This window comes from Amaranthus tricolor, chromosome 2 (assembly GCF_026212465.1).
Source record: "Amaranthus tricolor cultivar Red isolate AtriRed21 chromosome 2, ASM2621246v1, whole genome shotgun sequence".
In the NCBI taxonomy this organism is placed as follows: domain Eukaryota; kingdom Viridiplantae; phylum Streptophyta; class Magnoliopsida; order Caryophyllales; family Amaranthaceae; genus Amaranthus; species Amaranthus tricolor.
In genome coordinates, this window is record NC_080048.1 from 40711599 (window position 1) to 40734276 (window position 22678).

General features: G+C 34.0%; 2 protein-coding genes across 3 annotated transcripts; both read right to left on the bottom strand.

Annotated features, from left to right (window-relative positions):
- Positions 1-503: 503 nt before the first annotated feature.
- Positions 504-9748, bottom strand: LOC130806120 (UDP-glycosyltransferase TURAN). 2 transcript variants are annotated; one of them, XM_057671062.1, is made up of 17 exons: positions 9579-9747; positions 8998-9121; positions 8533-8566; positions 7211-7266; positions 6991-7131; positions 5088-5236; positions 4916-5005; positions 4760-4826; positions 4616-4679; positions 4429-4540; positions 2890-3056; positions 2692-2802; positions 2510-2571; positions 2318-2370; positions 2105-2180; positions 1606-1734; positions 504-1003 (listed from the first exon to the last, which is right to left on the bottom strand). In XM_057671062.1, exons 2-17 carry the CDS (start codon positions 9088-9090, stop codon positions 980-982), a joined length of 1428 nt encoding a protein of 475 aa, XP_057527045.1. In that variant the 5' UTR covers positions 9091-9121; positions 9579-9747; the 3' UTR covers positions 504-979. The 2 variants fall into 2 exon arrangements, with proteins under 2 accessions (XP_057527045.1, XP_057527046.1); XM_057671063.1 differs by lacking the exon at positions 4429-4540 and having other exon boundaries at positions 2890-3048; positions 9579-9748.
- A 4797-nt stretch (positions 9749-14545) lies between these two features.
- On the bottom strand, positions 14546-20402 carry LOC130806123 (bifunctional bis(5'-adenosyl)-triphosphatase/adenylylsulfatase FHIT). Its single transcript, XM_057671068.1, has 6 exons — positions 20152-20402; positions 17608-17791; positions 17382-17491; positions 15698-15845; positions 14968-15066; positions 14546-14881 (listed from the first exon to the last, which is right to left on the bottom strand). The coding sequence occupies exons 2-6, from the start codon at positions 17764-17766 to the stop codon at positions 14765-14767; spliced, it is 633 nt and encodes a 210-aa protein (XP_057527051.1). The 5' UTR covers positions 17767-17791; positions 20152-20402; the 3' UTR covers positions 14546-14764.
- Positions 20403-22678: the final 2276 nt, after the last annotated feature.

A 22678-nucleotide genomic window follows, 5' to 3' on the forward strand; every position in this document is an offset into this window, starting at 1 on the left:
TTTAATGTTAACTCAGATATAAATTTGACTCAATTAGCTTATTTTTGAATTTTATCTCATATTTGGCTAAGGTCATTTATTAATTGTAGCATTAACAATTTGAGTATGCGTTGATTTTCAAATAAATATTAATAGTCTTTTTTCCCGTTAAAAGTTTTTCTTTTTTTACAATTAAACTGTCTTTTGTATTTAGCAAACTTCGAATTTTCTAAGTTTCCAAATAGAAAAACTAAACCTTATAAAAGCATTTGTTTATGCTTACATTTGTCCATATACAAATGTGTATGAGTGACTAAGGGTAAGACTTACTTGCAAATAGTTAAATAGTTAATCTTATAAAAGACCATCTCTTGATATGAAATAAGCTATTTGGTATGTATGAAATGTGTCTCTCAGTGAAACCGTCTCATACAACAATCTGTAATAATTAAAATGCAAATTGTTAAAAAGGTACTCCTAAAATACGCCAACAAAGCACTAAATTTAGATAAAGATGATGAAAATTTGAATAATGATAGAGTATCCTTTAAGCAATTGATCCAATATTTACCATACCTTATACAATCAAACTCGACTTGTAAAAGATTTAGAATGTAAAAACCAACGTGAATACAAGACTCAATTTTGACATGACCGAAAACACCTTACACGTAATCGAACTGATGATCCGAATGAATGCCTTTGATTCCAAGGCCATTAAATCCATATCAAAACATGAAACTACAATGAATTTGACCCGCCATTTATGTTGCGGGTCAGCAGGTCGGATCAAACGGGTCGAATTTTTTTTGAACAGCCCTAACAATGGCCGATATGGACGAAATCCAGATACATTATGAGTTCATATTTTGATAGACCAGTAAATGAACAAGGGGATTAACTACATAACCAAATTTTGACAGAATTCTAAAGCTTTTCTGAAGTGCAGAAAATGGCAGATCTTATAGTTTCATGAGCACAATAAGATGAAGATTGAAGATCAAGTCGAGTTCCGAGAAATAACCTGCAAGTTAAAGAACATACGATGTTCATCTGTAACAATTTGAAGTTTTAAAAGAGTAGTACATACAAAGAAACTTTTGGGATAGTAATGCAACCTTACATACTCCTTGTGAACATAATGAGAATTATGTGGAAAAATGTCATTGTTTGCAAATTTACACGAAAACTAGATAAAATATTAGTCATGTGCAAAGAAGACCAAAAAATGTTGAATGTCGAAAAGAGGAAGAGGTGGGACGTAGCTTGCAGATGATCAGAATAAAAGAAAGTGAGGAATGACGTGAAAAATTTGAGGTGGGCCAAATCCAGTATTCTCTTTTAAAATGACGATCTATCGATATAGCCAAACCCGTATAGTTGGGATTAGAGCTTTAGCATCGTTGTTGTACCAATGCAATGATACATATACTCCAGGTAAATGAAACCTCGGAATAGGGTGCATTAGAAAATACACATAAATTCGGCTTACCTTCATGTGTGAAATATAATTGCAAATTCCTATCAAATAAATTTATAAATGCTATATAATTTCAATACCTTTTCAATTTCCCAAGACTTTAGCACACACCAAAAGTAGCTAATAGATAATGAAGCAGTACTTGCCTCTAATACTAAGGGTTTTGCATGCTCCTCCCACTCAGTTGCCCAGGCTGCTGAAGACCTTGTTTCTAGAGCTCCATTTCTCAATGACGACAGCACATCGCATTCATTAGGAAAACCCTTAAAAAGCATCTACAAATAATGGATACAATTAGTGCAATAATAACAATGAATTTAAGCAGGGAAAGGCCAAAAGCGTAATACTGTAGCAAATAGCCAAAATGGGAGCAAATCAGTTTGGTGAGCAATAAGCTCAAAGGTAATTTAATTGAATCAAATAACATAAAAGAGTTTGGAAAGTCATTTTAATATCCAGTGATCGGAATCCCTCTAAATAGCTCATTTAAAGAACAATGTTGAAAGAGGCCATTGGCCTTGACCCATAACGAGGCCAGAAATTATGCCTTATCACAAATAACTACTGAGGACTTATAGGGGGAGAACAATGAAGATTAATCAATAGCCAAAACATGAATACAAGTCAAAACATTAGAAAACTTACTAAGAGCTGATCTGCAAGTTCTGAAGATGAAGAGAAAAGAAGACCATTGATTTCAACTTTGACAAGTTCCTCAATACTAAAAAAAGCAAATCCAATCAGATTTACAAAGTTAATTGTTAAGAAATGGGGAGAATCAAGCATTTCAAAAAAGTGTAACTTAATCACTAAGTGGGAAAAATAGGGGGCAATAAGGAAAACGTTTCATCAAGATACCATGAGTAAGATGCAGCACAAACCGGCAAGCCACAACCAAACATGTCCACAACCTGGCACCAAGAGTTAATCATATTAAAGAAGATTTCTTAAGCACAGTTGCAGGTTCTTCTATCTTATCTATAACCACAAGATAAAGAAATCTGGTTCATCACATGCAAATATATATTAAATTTAACATCACTCCAACACCTTCATTGGAAGATCCAATCCAGATGAGGAAGTATGCAGACAAACCCCCAGGTCAGCTGAACCTGTAAACAACCAGAACTAGTAAACTCACTAACTGCAATCTTTTTCTAAGTGACAGATAAGAAAGCAGGTTCATTCATCAGGAGGAATAAACAACGTCACCAAAACTTTACTATTACTACCAAGAAGCAACGGATAATCTTCGGCTGCCAACCACATTGTTCTAAAAGCCACACGCTTAAGGTTTAGGTTCTTTATTTTCTGTATGTATTTTTCTTTTTCGGGGCCTTTTCCTGCAATGTACCATTTGTGAAAATTTCATTTCCTCAGCCTTCTTAGGGAAATAGCAAATAAGATAAACATGTCAATACATCAAGTACCTGTAATTACAAACAACAATCTAGGATACATAATTTGTTTTCCATCATTCATTGCATCCCAAATAGCCTCGTTCTTTATTGAATCATCCTCATTTAAGATTGCTGCAACGCGTCTGTCATACATGACAGCTGCTTCCAGGAGGATATCAAAATCTTCATCTGGTGTCCTAACATCAAGTATTGGCAAATTAATACACCTCACATGAAGTTGTAAGCAGAAAATTTTAATTTGATTAACTTATTATTTGAGAACTTTTAGAAATCTATTGTCTTTGACCAAAAAATTAGGGATATTCCATATCTTAGCATCCAACTATGGTGAAAACCGAGTGATAGCACTTTTTTTTTCAAAATTTATCCACCTATGGTGAAAAACTAATTGATACTTCCCACATTGTGAAGGTGTACAAAAACCGCGTTTTGGGTATGGTTTCAACAAATATTTAGGCATAATGATAACCACATCAATCCTGTTTCCGTATCACCGTTCCGCTAGCACGATCGCGGCTATTGCAGTATTTTTACACTAAGCATCATAGCGATTTATATTTAATCCATAATTTACATATATTGGACAAATTTGTTCTTACTTTTTTTTATAAAATCTCTATAGTCTATTCTCGTGGTCCCTCAATGTTCCCACTTACAATTAAAACCAAAATAAAATATCTAATCCACAAAGAATCATATTTTTCTTTCTCTATTTTCACTTTATTTTATTGTGGTCCCTACATATTCCCTACGTAATTGAAACCAATAAAATTATTTTCACTACCTACCTTATCATTACTCAATTACAAATATTTCATCTTTCTTAAATCCTGTGAACATTCCTTGTAGGAACATTTAGGAACAAGAACGTACTCCATAATTTAGTGGACCCAGAGTGAAGAAAGCTACAGGACAGCTTGAGGAATCATATTTTATGTCAGTTTTGAATTTTGATTGACTTTGTAATCCGATCGAGAAACAATGCACGTGATCATTATAAGCTCCTATGTACTTGGACATTTCATTTAATTAACATTTGTATCAAATGCTACATACTCAATAGTCAACATGCCTAATCTCTAACAAGGGTACAAACACTTCAATTTTCACACAGATCTTCTATCATAAAAAATGAAGGACAAGAAATCTGCAAAAGCGACCAAGAGAAGGCGTATAATATTCAATATAAGCAAGTAAATGAGCTTGAGTTTTCAGATCAAAATTTTAACATGAACTATCTAGCATATCAACCTAATACCTTTATAAATGCAAGTCATGAGAAAAGCATGTGGGTCTTCATTTATAAGAAACACCATAAGCTAGAGAAGTAAAGATACATAGGTCCTGTTCCTCAAAGAAAAATGAACACATAAACAAACCACCAACTTATAGCCCTATATTTGTTTTTTAATTCTGAAAAGCAGAAAATACATCAGAAAACAAAAAACTTAATTATAGACCAATCTCAAGCAGCAAACAAAGAAGAAATGTAAGACATACTTGCAGGACAGCACATCAATGAAGTATTAAGTTGCAGATTCAGCTCACCAGCTTGTACTACTAACGACAAGTGCCGGCCTGGTTGACTTTTCAATGACACCAGTTTTGAAAATGGTTGTGAAAAGACTGTCATGTGACTCATCTGTCATATGTCTACTTCCTAAAAACATAGGCATCTTAACAGGCTATTCACATCACCTACATTATAGAAAAGCATTCGAAAGTCGCATGTTACCATGACTGATACAATCTCGAACTCCCTCAAAGTGTCTGAACTCTTTGTCCAGTTTAAGGAACAGCTGCAGATGATAAAAGATGATTCAATTGCGCAAATACAAGTGAAATCATAAACCAAAATAAAAAGAAGAAGTTGGCTAACCTTATGTTTATCTTCTACAGAAGCAGGATGAAAAAAATCCGGAGGCTGATCATACAGCACAGTGGCTCTACACTCGACAGAGGAAAAAATATTAGTCACTGAAGGAGCATCACTATTAACAGCAAACAGATACAATTAATCAAGTAAAGCACTCACGTGATTTCCCAGTTTTGAGCCAATTCATGTTGCATGGCCTTTGTTACACACAGAGAGCCATCTGCCAGCTGTCCATAATGCTTCTCAAACCTTGCAAGAAAATACAAACATTAATCATGACATACAGTCATATCAAGAGCATGTATGCCAAAACCGAACAATGAGAAATTACCAACGATATGCTGCAACAAAACGGCTTCCTCTACCAAGAGACAACCCTAGAAGAGTATATCCAAAATTATGCCAATCCACTATGAAAGCTGAATGCCTTATCCAGCTTGCCCATTTAACAGCCACCAAAGTCGGTACAGATGGAGGATTCTGTGCAAATCCCAATAAAAGTCAAGGAGGGTAGCACTATATATTCAGGAATCAAGCATTGCAAAACCAACCAAATATTGTAAAGGAAGGGGTCAACTAGAACCAAATTGAGTTTGTAATGAACCCAATTCAGAAGGAAAAGTGAAAAACAATACACAATACTACCAGAGTCATGAAGAAATCAAGAAAAACAGAAAACGCACAACTGAGGTTGATGATAGAGAAGTACAGAAAATAATGTGTACCAGAGGCCCAAAATATATAATATGATGCAAGGCTGTGGTTCTAGTAATGGACTATGGTTCTTTTCAAATGTCTCCATATATCCTTTTATACAAAGAAGTTGGTTATTGGTTTTGTTTGTTTCCTTTCTGGTATTTTGTATCAGTAAAAGGTCTATTTCCCTGAGATGGATAATTACTTCCTTCCAAACTAAAATTCAAAAAAAAAATGTATGGATGTCACCTCAAGCATGCAGCGTGTACATCCGCTATCGCATTTCTCCAGTAAGGAGACAGAAAACCAATTATTGTGATCTAGCGACTAATCTCAGGCAAACACACTTGGTCACGTGTAAATATATAGTAGATACAAAGATAATAGAATAAGGTTTTCTTTGAATTAAAGAAAAAGCATAAAATATATCTAGAAAAAGCATAAAATATATCCAGAAAAAGATATTTTTGCCAAAAAAAGACTAGTTTTCAACATACTCACGAACGCAAAGCTCTCTGGTTGAACAATTACATTATTTTATGTAAAGGAGTAAATGTTTATGCATAGTAACATATTCAGAACTTGATCCTAATAAAAAAGGAAATCTTCAACAACATTCCATTACCTCAATGACACCAAGTAAATAAATAATGAAAATAAAATAAATCATAAGGCAAGTAAAAAAGGTGACAAGTGACAACATGAGCACTATCCCTCTATCCAGGTTGCGAACCATATCACAGGACAACCATTAACCAAAAAGGTAGAAACTAGATGTTAAAGATAACCCTAAATTTGTGTCTTTAATGCAAAGCCAAAACGGCAAAACCTAAGACTTCATATCTCCACCCAAGAAATCCCAGTTTACTCTTTAGCCGTTTCATAGTCTCTCTTAAAAATCAAACCTCATCATCATCTATAACAACCTCATTAGAAAAAAAGGTGGAATCAGAATCCAATTCAGTGTTTAGCTTTTTGGTAGTCTAGCTTAAAATTGAGCCCTTCAGACACTCCTTACTATTACCCTCATTAGAAATGTTGGCTTTGTTCCACAGAAGCAAGGTGCTGTTAAGATTTGTGAAGTCATAAACTCACAAGCTAGAAGATACTCAAAGCATAGCCTCGTCTGAAAAAGAGCCTAATCTGATTCTACACACTACCAATTCGCCATGAGACTCTTTTAAGCATCAAACTACTGCAAAAAGAAACCTTAGCATTTGTCCAACCATACCCCATCAGAATTTTCTGAAAACAAGAAAGACCCTGGAACGACTATAAACTTGTGGCTCCCTCAACTCCAAATCTAGAGGGTATCTCCTGAAATGGAGCTTTCTGAAACGACGCCCCTTCAACCAAAGTACAACTCAGTTGAATTCCTAACTAGAGAAGAGAAAATCGTAAAGCTAATAAAACTGCCAAATATGAGAGCCATATAAAGTACAGAAATTTCCACAATAATCCAGAGCACAAACTCAAACTAGTTGACCTGAGACTTCAACCAATAGGTTTAAAGAAAAAAAGATTGTGCACTTGCTCACCTGGACTAAGAAAACATCTGGAGCTGGTATTTTAACACAAAGATGCCAGAGAAGTACAAGAAATTGAAATATTGGCTTGAGCAAAAGTACAAAATAACGGAGTACCCAAGGTAGATTTTGTGTAAACTTAGGCCATTGTGCCTGCAAATCAACACAAAACTTGAGAAAAATGGACGTCAATTTGCACTAATACAATTTAAAGCATAAAACAGCGCACTACCATTTTGTGAATACAAATGGAAGGATGCTTAAGAACAGCAGGGTGCGGATCGGAACCTACAGAAGTTCCAAGTCAACTATATAAGGAAAATAACATGCTCAAATCCTGTTTCACAACACTAACAGCTTGTTGACAACAGGAAAGGTGAAACAAACTCAGTGAAAGTATTGCTAAACAATCTAGTGACAAACATAATGACATTTAAAGACATAGAAATAAAGAACAAACTACCTAAGTATTGCCAACTGGTGAGGTGTTCCATGTTCCATGTTCCGTGTTTCTCCCTATTCTTCTAGATGAATAAGGCAAAAATAATCCGACAAGGCATTTCTAATAGCATCATGTGATGACTACTTTCATGATGAAAACCAAGAAAACAGTTACATATGAGCATTTAGGGCCTTAGGGGGTAAGTGTGTCCTCATTGATGACACTCCTTCACTTATTCACATCTATGGTTCTATATGGTAAAAGTACCTCTAATACAAATGTAGGATCAAATAAAAAAGACTACTTAAAATATGAAGGATAAGGAGGATTTTGTCACTGTATATAAAATAAGAATTATACTATGTTATAGAATAGAATTTCAAAAAAATTCACTTGTTTATAACATAGTGACCCTAACAATTTAAGCTTTTCTTGCTCAATATTGACTTTAGATTTTTTAAATCTTATTAAAATCAAGGGTGTATAATGTTTTTATCCTTTTTATTTTAAGCACCCTTTTTATTAGATTTCCACCCCTATATATATATACAGACGTATGGTCGCACTTATTGACTTATGTTGTATAGAAGCCATACAAAATTAGGATTCACTCCATAAAAAGAATAAATTCATCATACATGAAATAAAGAAACTACAAAAGGTTAAGGGAAGTATTGCACAGTGTAAAAATATGGTTACTGTCAAAACAGCAAAACGGCTTTTGCGTTCATCAAGAACATTTGCGGTTTTCCCAGCCTATGTTTCAATCGCAGTAAGCTGAAAAACCTATACAGTATGGTCTCAATACAGTGATGAACTATACCCATTCAAATACCTCTAAAGCATCACCATAATCTCCTCTTAATTTGAAAAATAATTCCACGGGTAACCTAAATAGAAATCCTCCAAAAGGTCAATAAAATGCATTAGATGAGTCTTAATCATGCCAAACTAGCTCATCTAAATTCAAAAGCTAAAAAGAATTCAGAAAACTTAAGAGCAAGATCTGAATTTCGGAAGCAAAGAAGGCTTTTGATCATGATAAAAGACACAATAAGATTAGCACCACATGAAATGATAACCAGAAACAAAACATCAGATGCCATACATACCTCCGTAAGCAACAATATCTACCTTGAGAGATGCCTAAGAAAACAAAACAAAGGTGTCACTCAAATGACATTAACAAAGGCAAAAAATAACTCATATTAGAAACTGGCATGTCTCCAGAGCAACAAAGGCGAAAATAGTAAATCTAGCAGATAAACAACTATTAATCAAGCATTTTGAAGACAACATTTGCTTGAAAGAATCATTCACTAGACAGTAAATCCATTAGCAAAACTCCACACGATAAAGCTACAATAAAAACCAACAATTTCTCATTTCTTTTCTTCATTTGTTTTTAATGTTTCCTTTGATTGGCTCATGGAAACCAATGATCCATCACTTTTTGTACCATAAATAAATATACACCATAGTTTGAGAGCATGGGTGAAAAAAGAATAGAAGATAGTGAAATCACAACATACAAATGTTTTAAAATTAAGAAAAAAAGAATGAAGGCACTGATTCACCTGACTAGCAAGTGAGAGAGCATGATATTGCATTCTCGGACTACGGCCAATATCTCCTAGTACTACAACTGTTGCTCTTCCTCTTTTACCCATCTTGTGGTCCTCAGTTCTCTTTCTTGTGCACCTATAAAATAGAATGTTATCATCAGACGAAATCAGAACAGTAATAGAATGAGGTCTTTCGACTAGCTAAATCCCTGTGGGGAAACCCTAGAAAATCTTTAAAATATATACACTATAATTCTATAAATTTGGAGCAAATAAATCATCAAAAATAGTCATAGGACGATAACTTTTTCATTGAGATATGAACTCCAAATCAAACAATTGAACATCAATTCATCTCTCAGAAAGATGATTACTATTATTACAGAAATACCACCGAAAAATGATAATTGAACAAGTTGAAAATTGAAGAAACACATAGGACGATAATATAGCTATAGAGTAGTGTTTTAACTGACCGAAAATTCCAAAAAATAATTCTCAATATTACAGAAATTCCACCAAAAATTTGATGATTAAACAAATTGAATAGTTTCAAATGCAAACTAACATTGCAAAAAAGCTTACAGGATTACCTTAGGAGTGACAACGGGCGTCGATAATGGTAATGGAAATGTGATTCCCCGGGGAAACCCTAATTTCGCCTATCGAAAATTGGGAGTATAGTGAGCGCTGAATTTTGGCGGCGACAAAGTGGCACGATGGGCGTCGCTTTCCGAATATGGCGGCGTTAGGCGGTTAGAAAAGAGCAATTATAAGTTAATAACGGTTATTTGTCAACTTGGTAAAAGGTAAAATCCTAATTATGGAAAAAAAAAATTTCTTAAATTAAAGTAGAAGAACGGATATTTTATGATATACCACTGAGTTTCTCCGAAATTCACCATATACCACACAAAAATTTTTAATTCACCATATACCATTGAGTTTTCATCCGTTAGCACAGAATACCATTAATGACAACTGCCGTCAATGTGCCGTTTGTGGTAAATTAATAATTCACCATGTACTATTACTTTTATGTGAAATACCATTTTTTTTAAATATAGTCGTTGGCTGAGTGTAAGGACTAGTTTGTGCATACATTAGAATTGTGATAAACAAGAGAAGTGTCATACAAACCAAGTAGTTAACATTTTGTTCAAAAGCAATTTGGCACTAAACATTGTTTACCAAAAAATGACACTAAACAATGCTAAGTAGCAGCCTTTCTCTTCCCCTTTGCTGTGAAGAGGAAGCTGCATGTTCTGCCTTCTTTGCTGATGACTTTTTTGCCTTGCATGTCACTGCATTGTGGCTTAGTTCTTTGCATAGGCTACATTTGTTATTCTCGTACCTCTTTCCTTTTTTTGCTTCATGAGCAGCTCTTCTCCTTTGCTTAGGTGGTCTACCAGCATTTCTTTTCCCTTGGGGTGGTGCAATTTCTGACACATCAAGTGAAGGCCAGTGAGTTGGATCAACCATGGGGTGGATGTGGTCTCCGTAAGTGAGTTTGTATGCAGCCCCCTTGTAGAAAGGTGAGACAAAGTCCTTAAGATCAAGTCTCTGGTTGTAAATGACCCTGGACCATGCTTGCAAGGGATCCCTGATCTTTGTCATTTCCCACACCCACAAGTCATATTTTCAAGGGTGACAAGGAACTTGACATGGCCATCCCTCACCTCGAACTCTCCACCTCCAGCTGCAGTGACATTGCAGAACCTAGACTCATCAATCCTAGTCGCCAGCACCCCCTTTGCATGCTCTGTCAGATCATTAGGTCCCATGCCCATTGCTTTATCAAACCTGAAACCCATCCTTTTCATGCACCAATTCCTGATAGCTTAATTATTCAAAAAAAAAACACACAGTAAGCAACAACAATTTTTTTGCATTTAAATGAGCAAAACAGGGACAAAAATTTACCTTCCAGCAATGTCAACACAGGCATGCCCCTATTGGCCTTTATTATTGCATTGAATGACTCTAAGAAGTTTGTTGTGTTATGATCACAACAAACTGTCCTGTCAAACATGTGCACACTCCACTGCTCTTTTACATTTGTAAAGTAATCATATGTTGTTGCATCAAACTCTTTTATCTTGGACATAGCTTTTCCAAAAACATACTCATTGTAGGCATTTACAACAATCCAAAACAGTTTATGAAATGTTGTCCCACTCCATCCTGCAACCTTGCAATTTGAGTACAAATGTTGGCAGCATAACCTCCTGGTAGCTCTTGGGAAAACCTTAAACAATGTTGATTCAACCCCCTAAAAAAAAGACTAAGTTAGTATACAGCTTCATAATCTCAAATTAAAGACAAAGAAGAAACTTACCCTCATCCCGTCACTAATAAAAGTCCAATCATCCTTCTGAGATCCATACTGAGCAAACAGGCACCTCAAATTTCTGAAGTTTTAAGTCCAGGTATCTATGCTCTCTGTGTCAACAATCCCATAGGCTAACACAAAGATCTTATTTTTCCCATCTATTGCAACTGCAGTGAGCATAATCCTTTTGTACTATCTATTCCTATGATAAGTCTACAACCACCCCAAAATCCTCTAACTTGAGCTGCAAAAGATAGGAAACAGGCCTTGAATTTCAAACTGTCAGTCCATGTAACCAGAGCATAAGACCCAGGATTTGTGGACTTTATCATTTCAGCATACTTTGGAAGAGCTGGATAGGACTCAGCAAACCCACCGTGTAATTGCTCCTTGGCTAAACTCTTCACTTTGTATAACAATCTCAGCTTCAAATGGATCCTATACCTTTCCATGCACAGCCTCTGCAATGAATCAACTGGGACATCTAGGTTTGCCTCTAAGTCTTGTAACAATTGTCTGCATAGCCATGCTGAAGAGACCATAGGATTCTCTTCCAGCCTCCCACAAGTTGCATGCTCTCCTTCTATCTTCTTTATAGCCCAACTGACTTTGTCTCTTAGAACTGAAGCATGAATCCTCCAAGTGCAATCCCTCCTCAAACACCTTGCTATGTATCTCTTATTGTTAGCATGGTCAACTAAAACAGAAAAGCCCTATTGTATGCAGTAATCTCTGAATACATCTAGAAACTGTGTTTTGGTTTCAAAAATCAACCACTCCTCAAGAACAATGGATCCAAATGGTAAGTGAGACCAGATTTTACCATTTTTGTACATTTTGTCTAACACAAGAGACCCATCTAAGTAATCCTCAAAGGTCTTCTCATGTATATTATCAGGAACATCTTCTTCTCTCACAATGTACTTATCCTCAATGTCCAACTCCATATCAAAATTAGCCTCAACATCAGAAGCTTCATAATCACCATCTTCACTATCATCAGAAAGCCAGCCATCAAACTCAACATCAATTTCTTCGATCACAAATTTTTTTTTTGCTCCTAGTGTTGAGTTGCCTCCCTGGTGCAGTTTTCTTGCCAACATCAAGGCCAAACTTAACAGCAGTGATTTTAGGCACCCTCCACTCCTTGGGTTTAAACCTGGTTTGTTCTTTGGGTTGGGTTGTTTGCCTAGGCTGCTGTTGGGTTGACTGTGCAGGGGTATTTTCTTCTTCTTTGGAGTAAGCTTTTTTCTTCTTGGAGGGTAATTTGGTTGAGATGTTTTTAGTTGAAATGTTTTTGTTTGTGAGCATGGAGGTTGTGAGGGTTGAGATTGTGAATCTCCTGGAAAAACCTCATCAGCTGCTGGGGTAGCAAACACTCTTACATATTCAATCCCATTATCATCAACATTCAAAACAGGGACCTTAACAGCCACAGTATATGCCTGCTGGGCCAAAAGCTGCTCCTCAGCTTCTGCTTCCTCAGCCATCCTTCTATTCTCTTCCTCCATTAGCCTAATATTTTCAGCCATGTTCTTCAAAGTTTTTGCCCAACTAGCTTTTGCAGACCGAAACACAAGAGATAGTGTTTCTGTCTTTTCTATAAACACTTCAATTTCACTCTTCCCTTCATTCCACTCCCACATTTTTAACATTGCCCCATCATCAACTAACTCTAACTTACGATTTGTTCTAGGTTTACTCACAAACAGGGTGAAGTATTTAGGGAGATATACGTTCTGTTTCACTGGATCCTCAAATATATACTCAATCAACTCCATCAAATTGGTCTTATTAGTGTCATCTACCCTCGCATCAAAAGTACCCCCTGGAGCACGAACTAATAACAACCACATTGTACTCATCCTAACAACAACATTTACCAACAACACATTACATCACAATCCAAACTATAAATCACATATAAAACAAAAACACATCACTTTAGCATAATTCAAATTCGCATGCAACACATCACACTTAACTTTCATATAATTCACATTCGAATTTCATAGCAAACAAACTGACACAGATAATCATTTTCCACCAAACCCTAACCCTAACTCAATTTTGAAAAAAAAATACAAAATCAGAACTTGAAATGCAAATGGATAAGGATACTAATACCTTGCGTATGCTTAATCCACCGAATTAGCGAACTTTGTGCAAAATTCAGTCACGACCACCATACTGCCTCACAAACCTGCAATTCACTTCACACAAATCGATACTTTGCAAATTTTTGATGGATTTTAAAAGTTCTAAATCAACGAAGACAAATAGAGAGTTTCTTGAATGGAGAAGAAGAAAGATGAGGGTCAATTTTTTGAAGACATATGTTGTGTTTGGGGAAGTCAAACCTAACAATGGCGCTAGTTGAATGCGTAAGGGCATACTGGTAATTTAACACAAATGACACACTGACGACAATTGTCACTAATGGTATTCTGTGCTAACAGACGAAAACTCAATGGTATATGGTGTATTAAAACTTTTGTGTGGTATATGGTGTATTAAAACTTTTGTGTGGTATATGGTGAATTTCGGAGAAACTCAGTGATATATCATGAAATATCCATTAAATAAATAGTGTTTGCAAAAACGTCCCTACAAAACGAGGGTTAACCCGCGAAAGACCGAAGTGTCAATGTTCTCATCTAATCTTATATTATTACAAATTTATAATTCTCATACTATCAATAAAACATCTCTATAATAATTACTCATTTAGTAGCAATTTAAAAAAACTTAAGACTGTTTTGGTAATTAGTTGATTATTATTGTATATCTAAAGTTTAAAATTTATAAATAACTAATAAGGTAAATTTTATCGTTTTGTTTACAATTGCAATATGACTAAACGATTGATACCAAGTGTTGGTTGTGTAGATGACTATATTTAGACAAACACGAGAATAATAAAGAAAGATTTTAAGTGGGATAAAGCATGAAAATAAATAATTATTTGAAGCATTAAAAATGAAAATGTACGTAAAACTTTGCCTATAAAAATGTTGTTTATTTACTTTACAATTTTTTGTCGACTTACATTAAATCCAATCATCAGACAAAACTAAATTATATGTGTTTTAAAAATCCTTTGAACGAGTCAAATGATGACTTAAACAACGCAAACAATGACCGAAACAATTCTTAATATTTGCAATCTCCTCTAAGCCATCTTAAGTATAGCCAATCTACACAAACTAAGGCATGATCAATCTAGCATACAGGCAACGTTCAATATGCATCAACTATCGGATTTCAATTACTCGTTTCTTCACATTGTTCGACATTAATGATTTATTCATATCGTATGCTCATTAGTAAGTGCATGAGCTCGGTTTCTAACGAATCAAGAGTGCAACTAACAACCAGGAAAATGAATTCATGAAGTTTGAACGGAAGCATAAGACATTGTACATCGAATGATTGAAGATTTAGCTTTCAGGAGAATAGCACCCTGTACTCCTCGGCCTCTCGATTCATCTCTTCGAGAGTTCTATCCTTCCGTTCCTTGTCTAAGTCTAGCTTTTGAGCTAATTCCTTCTCCTTTTCGTCTATCTGGGATCACAACAGCAGGAAAACGAAAGTGTAAAAGATATTCATGACAGATGAACTGAAACGAAACAAAAGGATTCATGACATACCGCATCGTAGATCTCATCATTCTTCTCAAAGTCACCAGCTTTACGAGGAAGGACGTGAATGTGAACATGGGGTACAGTCTGTCCTGCGTGAGGCCCATCCTGAGATATCGATAACGAGATCAACATCATGTATATTGCATTCCACCTATGAAACTTGGACTCAAGCACTGATGTCGGATATTGGTAAGTGTCCAAGTGTCGGATACGTCTAAATATTCAACTTTACGCCTAATCTGAAGTGTCCAAGTGCCATACCAATGTCCAAGTATCAAGGATCGGACACGGGTACGTGAAGCAAATTGAAGAGTCCGAGTAACATAGGATTCCATGATGCTATGTTACTCGGAGATCCGACACAATACATGTCCAAGTGTCAGACTCGGATATTATGAAAAATAGATTAGTCACATTGGTTCGACCGTTTAACCTAAATATTTACACCTTTGTCCCTTTAGGTTTTCCCTAATAATAGCAAATATGTTTCATACTAGTGGTAGTATTCGATACTGTTGTGTCAAACCTCGTGGGCAAACCAACCAGTGACAATAAACAACGATGTCGGGTCGTAATTTGCTTTCAGGTCAGCGGTTTTTGTCCTTCAAGACGTTTTAATACGTTTACATTTAACACATTGTACTACAGATAGTAGATTAAAAATGAATACAACTCATAAATTATAAAGAGTGAAATGTTAACATTTCAAGAAGTAATGTAAATTTATAGAACGTACTTGTATAGCAAGAGTTAGCGACGATGCTTTGTGGTACTCCTCTAGCCGACTACCAACTTTTTGAGCTGTAAGCCATAAATCACAAGTCTCATCGGCAGTGAGATCAGCAAAGCGCTTCATTTCACGCCTCGGGCAGACGAGTACATGTAAAGCAATGTCAAGGAAACCAAGCAATGGACAATACAAGCATCAAAGATATTTTTATATATAATGCATTTCGTACCAATCGTTCTCAAGTCAATCGAGGTTGGGTTCCTTGTTCTTGTTCTCGTTATCCATTCTGAATCGAATTTCATTCCAGGTAACAATAGCGGGATCTATCCCAGTTTCATTTAGTATATTAAAACTTACATGTACTTTATTGTCACATGTACAAGCATGAACAAAGAGCATAAGCACGAAGCAATCTACTTATTGTAAAAGACAGGGCCGGTTCTAAGGGTATCCGGAGAAGCCAACCACCTAGGCACCCAAAATAAGAGGCCTCAAATGTTAAATGGTGCTATTTAAGCCCGATCCCGAGCAACACTTTTTAAGTAATTTGTATGTAAAACTTTTTATATTTAAAGTAATATAATTTTTACAATACATTTTGTCTTGAAAAAAATTTATCTTTTAATATAATGAAGGGCCTAATTTTAAAAGAAACCGCAAAAATAAATAGTGCTTTCAAAATCTTTGCTCCGCCCCAGGTAAAAGAACAAGCAAATAACATCAAGGAGAAGAGAAAAGTGGAAACAGACAAATGAGTAAATCTTCTCTTTTTCTCTTTTGTATTTGTATGAAAAGACTCATAATGCCTAAGTTGTCCAGTTGAGATGATTATCATGCAAAAAATTACGAACATGCAATCATATGAAATACAATGTTAACGAAATTCAGAGGATATGACCTGCAAAAAAGGATGAAAAAATATCTCTTAGAAATGGGTAAGCTAATTTCTAAGATGTATTCTATAATCAAGAAACAAAATTTCTAGAACAGGGAAAAGTTTTTCTAATAATGCTATTTTAAGTCTACATAAATACTCTGATTGCCAAAGCCTATCTATAGGCAATCCACACAGTGAAAAATGAGCAACTGCAAATACTAAAAAGCCAATTTCTGCTGCATATTAAAAACATGGGTCATCAGCTATGTAGCCTATGTTACTTGGACTACTAATGTTGGATACTGGTACATATGTCAAATACGTCTAAATATTCAGTTCTACGCCTAAAATGAAGTGTCTAAGTGCCATACCATTGTCCGAGAATCAAGGATCGGACACAGGCACGTGAAGCAAAATGAAGAGTCCGAGCAACATCGGTCATCAGTTATACTTCATTCTTTTTGATTTGCACCGTACCTCCCATAATTGTGATTTTTTAGGAGAAATGGTGCAAATTATAAAAATGTGAGGAGAAAGTATAAAACCTTTCGATTTTACATATCAACTTAAGCGAGAAAACTAAAGAGCTTTGAGCCTATGTGAATCAATGTGCTCTTTCTAATTGAACCGTGTATAAGATCGACCAGACTAAGCGTCAGTACTGTCAAGCAAGCAAATTGTCATTCGACAAGAACTTAACCTTTCTTCGTACATCATGTCCGAACAAAGCATTCGCCAGTCATTTACAAGCATTAGTTATATCCAGAATACAACAGATGATGAAAATGTGCATTAGACAAGATAAAGAGGCTACCAGGAAGAAGGGGGCGCAAATTCACCATGGCATAAGAGAGATTGGTAGAGTGAAATACTTCCTTTGCATCTATTTTATAAGGCCCAAATGTAAAAGATCCTGTTTCCATCTGCATGTTTGAATGGATAATCAATTAACAGATGCAAAATCACTCCTAAATATACAGAATACAACCATAGCCACACATAAAAAAGTCTTGACAAACAAGAAAACCCTGAAACCTGCCTTGCAGGATCTAGTAATGGTGGAGAAAGATCGGTATCCTCTTGTTGATGAAGATGGAGGGGGGATGAAGGAGAACTTCATGATCTGAAGAACAGTATTCCTGCTAATGGGGGTAAAAGTCTTCCCCAAAAAAATGTAATCCAATTCCCTCAAGATCATCTTTTCAATCCTAATCTAGATTCAACTGAATGACCAAAGAAAAAAGGAAAAATCTCAAGAAACAATCCAAGATGTAGGCTATAAGGTCAATCAAGACACTCCGTCTAATAGATAAAATTTAGCAGTTGGAATCACAACAAAAAGATGTTCTAAAGCAACAATGGATATTGAAAGATTGATGGACACTAAGATAATAAATTTTCTTGACCAATTATAATCCTTGTGCACAAGTGTTCTAAAATTTAAATATTAATTTGCAGGGGTAATAAAAAATGATCTAAGATGTAGGCTATAAGGTACTCACGAAAGGCGCATCTAATATAAAACCAGTGAATACACTAAGTCTAATAGATAAAATTTAGCAGTTGGAATCACGAGAAAAAGTTGTTCTACAAACAACAATTGGATATTGAAAGATTGATGGACACTAAAATTATAACTCAAACCACTAAGGAGAAGCTTAGATACTACAAAACTATAAAAGACGTAAAAAGATAGCACTCAAACTGAACTAGCAACACTAAACGTGCTCAACTCTAGACATTCGACTTCACCCCTTACTTAGGACTGTGGCCATTACTTCGTAGCAACTATTACAACAAAATACAAAACATTAAAGGCAAAATTAGACCCACAACATTCAGAGTTTATACTGCGTGCTAAGAGAGACAAGCATGGACTAGAGACTAGAAATATAGAAGAAAAAAAACATAAGTGACAACTAGAAGATATAAGGTAACAACGAAGAAGATATAAGGGACTTTTTATAATCAACTTAAACTTTCCGTCTGGTTCCTCAAATTGTATTCAACTAAGACAAGGCAACAAAGGTTAGCATTTCCAAAACGAATTATTCCTACAGCTCAAATTTGATCCACATAAACTAACGAGAGCCCTGTCTTGTTGCTACTTATACTCGTGAAAGATACTTCGTCACTTAAGTTGGATATTTTAGTCTTTAGTGGGGTAATCATTAAGTTCAATGTAGGAATTGAAAATAAATTGTACGTTTTAGTGGGGTATTATAAGTTGGATAATGTCCAAAAATAGTAATAAGGCAAACATTGTGGAACGGACAAAAATAGTAATTTTTTTTTTTCATTCCCTATGAATTCCTAAAAATGGCACAAAATTATCCCAAAATGGCCTATTTTTGCCTATTTCAGTTAGCGTTAGAAAAACAAGATAGCATCGCTAAACAATATTTTTTTCATTCCTACACTCCTCTGTTATCCGATCTAAGAAAATTCCATCAAAGACCATAACCATTTAAGAAAATCGTCATCCTTAACATAACACTTATACAGAATCAATCATCATGCATTTTGGAACAACATCAACCAATCAAGTCAATAATTAGTTCAAGACATACCCTAACTCCAAAAAACATTGGAAACTCAAACCTTTTAATGACTAAATCAAAGAGTTAGACATTAACACAAAAACATTACTTGGCCCAATGCACTATTTTAACCCTTAATGTCTCTATTTGTGTATAAGTAAAATTCATGATAAGTTTATATTATGAAAGCTTTTGTTAAAACAAATCAAACAAAATCTCATATGACTATGTTTTTATACTAAAAACAAGATGTAAAACAATAGGGCTTGATGAATACCACTAAAATAGAAGTATATCAACTATCACACTATGTTTGGATAACAATTTTGAAGAGAAGAGAAAAGAAGGGAAAGGGAAGAGAGGGAAGGGAAAGGAAGGAAAGAGGAATGAAAGGGTAATAACTCTTGTTTGTATAGAAAGGAATGAAAGGGAAAGGAGGGATGAGAGTTTTTCCCATAAATCTTTCCAACTTTAGAGACATCGAAACTTAACAAAAAGTATCCATCAAATTCTTTCAATTTTTTTCTCTCCAAATCCCTTTCCTTCCATTTTGCCATCCAAACAAGGGATACTCCCTCCAAATTCCTCCACTTTCTTTACCTTTCTTTCCTTTCCTATGTTTGATCGTCGTTGTCCCATCCCCTAGCCCTCCCCTTCCTCGCCCTACCCCATATTAAAATAAATAGCATTTCAAACATAGGATACGAACACTATCACTACAACCCTCCCGAAAACCCCATTAATTTTATCAAATAATCAGTACAAAAATGTAGTCAACAAAACACAACGGTTACTCTAATACCTTCACAAGAAACCCACTAATTTACGATTCGCCCAACAAACCCAATTAATTTACCCAAACGTTAAATCTAAACAAGTTTTCAAAGTTCACACCATTTGCACAACAAATTTCAAAATCCCATCCAGAACATCTGGCAAGAAATATAGTTTTTTTTTAAAAAAAAAAAAAAAAAAAAATAATAATAATAATAATAATAAGAAAAGCAGCAACAGAATATGGGTTTGGACAATGAAGTTGTTACCTTCAAGAAATGGGATGATTTGCAGTTGTTGCCGTATAGGGTAGATGCTGCCGGTAATGGGTGGGTTACCGGGTTGTCTTGGTGCTTCACTATTTCTGGGTTGAATTTGATTGCAATAAATGGTAACTCTTAATATTCCACAATTAAAAGTGATTATATTATGTTAAGATTTAAGAATGAAAATGGATATAAAAAAATATTAAAATAAAAGTTGATGTTTCAAATTCTTTTAATTTGTCATCTTATTCAATTTAGTTATTTTCGGAGTTTGACAATCGTATGATAGGTTATACTTGATAGCTAATCAAAGTGATTGTTTGGACAAATTAATTTTATCGGGCAGATTTAACTAGTTGGTTTTGATTATGCTGGTGGATGGAGTTTATTCTAAATTGGACAATAAAATAATTTGACCAGCTAGTTTACTAAATACTAGTACTGTCTTCGTTCTTTGTTTATCTTCCACTTTGAGTTTTTCACACATATTAAGGAAGATAAAATCTTTGGATTGTAATGGGTATTATTTTAATTAAATAGTAGTGTGAAGTAATGATTGTATTGGAACTATGAGGTTGTAGTGGGTATTATTTTAATTAAATAGTAGTGTGAAATAATGATTGTATTGAAAGTATGAGAGAGAAAATAATTATAAATAAAAGAAAAGGGGTACATTAAAATAAAAGGAGGGTTTTAAGGGGTAAAAGTGGGATAAAAACTTTCTAAAAATAGAAAGTATTCTAAAGTGGAAGAACTTTTGAAACTATCCGTTATAGTAATGTGGAAGATAAAAAAGAACGGAGGGAGTAATATATAGTTTATATCATAAAGATATCATACATAAAAAATCTATTTGTACCTAAATATACTCAAATTGTATAAGAAATTATTTACCAAACACCTACTTTTATTTTCAATTTATCAATATGCACTATTTTAACTTTTACTATTTTCGATCAACCATAATTAATTAAAATCATAAAAAATTTATATTATAAATATCATTTTTTTCTCAATTTTTGAGGCTTAATATCCACAAACACATGTAAATAATCAATGTGAAAATACTTTTCCAATTATACATGTATATACAAATTTTTAAAAAAGTTATACAACTAATTTCAAAGACTTATGACATAAGCTAACATGTCAAACAAATTAATTAAGGTATACTTATCAAATAACCTACATATATTTTTTAGGTATACTTTTGAATTTTAATGGTTGTTACCGACACTTTAAATCATGATTAAAATGGTAGTCTCATCCGATAAGTATATTTCTGAATCCGCTTTATATTTTCTTTTTTTTTTTTTTTCTCTCTCTTCACTATATATTGTCCACCCTCCACCAAGTCTTTCATAATTTTTAAGGAAATTATGGATGTTACTTTTGAGTTTTAACATTTTATTAATGGTATTCTTAAGTTTTTTTTATTATTAACGTTATTCTCATACTATTGAGCGTTTTACAAACCATAACATTTTTAAACTTTCTTCATCTAAATTTGTACAAAGCCGTTAAATTTTTTTCTTTTTCTTTTATTTTTCAATTCAAATCATAAAAGAAAGTTAACGGTTTTGAACATAAAAAGTTAAAAAAGATTACGATTGTAAAACGCTCAATAATACGAGGATACAATTGATAATAAAAAAAACTTAAAGGTACCATTGATAAATTGACAAAACACGTGAGTACCATTGATAATTTTCCGAATTTTTTCTTTCTTTTTCTCTCCGCTCTCCACCAACCTCTTTTATCTTGAATTTTTCTTTTAATAAGAGTCACCTTATAACAGTTATGTTCATCAACAATTAATAAAAAAAACTGGATTGAGATGAATATATATCATTTTATAGCATTGATGTTTATTAAAACTATATTTTTTAGAAAAATTCATAGATTAATTTTAGTTGCTTTTATTTCTATATTATTTTAAAATATAGATTCGTCTACTATAAGTAAATAGAAGTAATCTATCTCTTAACAAGCATAATATGGAATGTGCTCTTATTATTGATCATATATTTGGCTTAAGAATTCATATTTCATTTTTTCCTGCGATTTGTCTCTTTGAAATTTAATTTATTTTATTCAAAACCCAATCATTATTTTTTTAAAAAAAAAAGATTACTATGACATATAAAAATAGTTGACAAAGTGAAGAAAGGTATTAAAATTAGTTTGATTATTGTTCATGTCTATATATATTCAAATTGCTATTTACAAATTTGAATGTTTACATATAAAAATTTTATATCAGAAAGAATTATTGTCTAATTTCTCCTAAATCTAAGCAAAAGGAATTAATCAAATATTTCATTTTGAGACTTGGGAGAAAAGTAGCCAATGGCCCACCAATGATCAAACTATTATCATAAGGTACACTAATTTTTATATGAGACTGTCTTATAATAAAATAAATTATATAGCTAATTCAGTTTTCTAGTTAATCACTTTTAGGTTATAAGCATTTATTTTGAAAGTTATAAGCAATCATTTTAAGATTATAAAAAATAATTTTTTAATA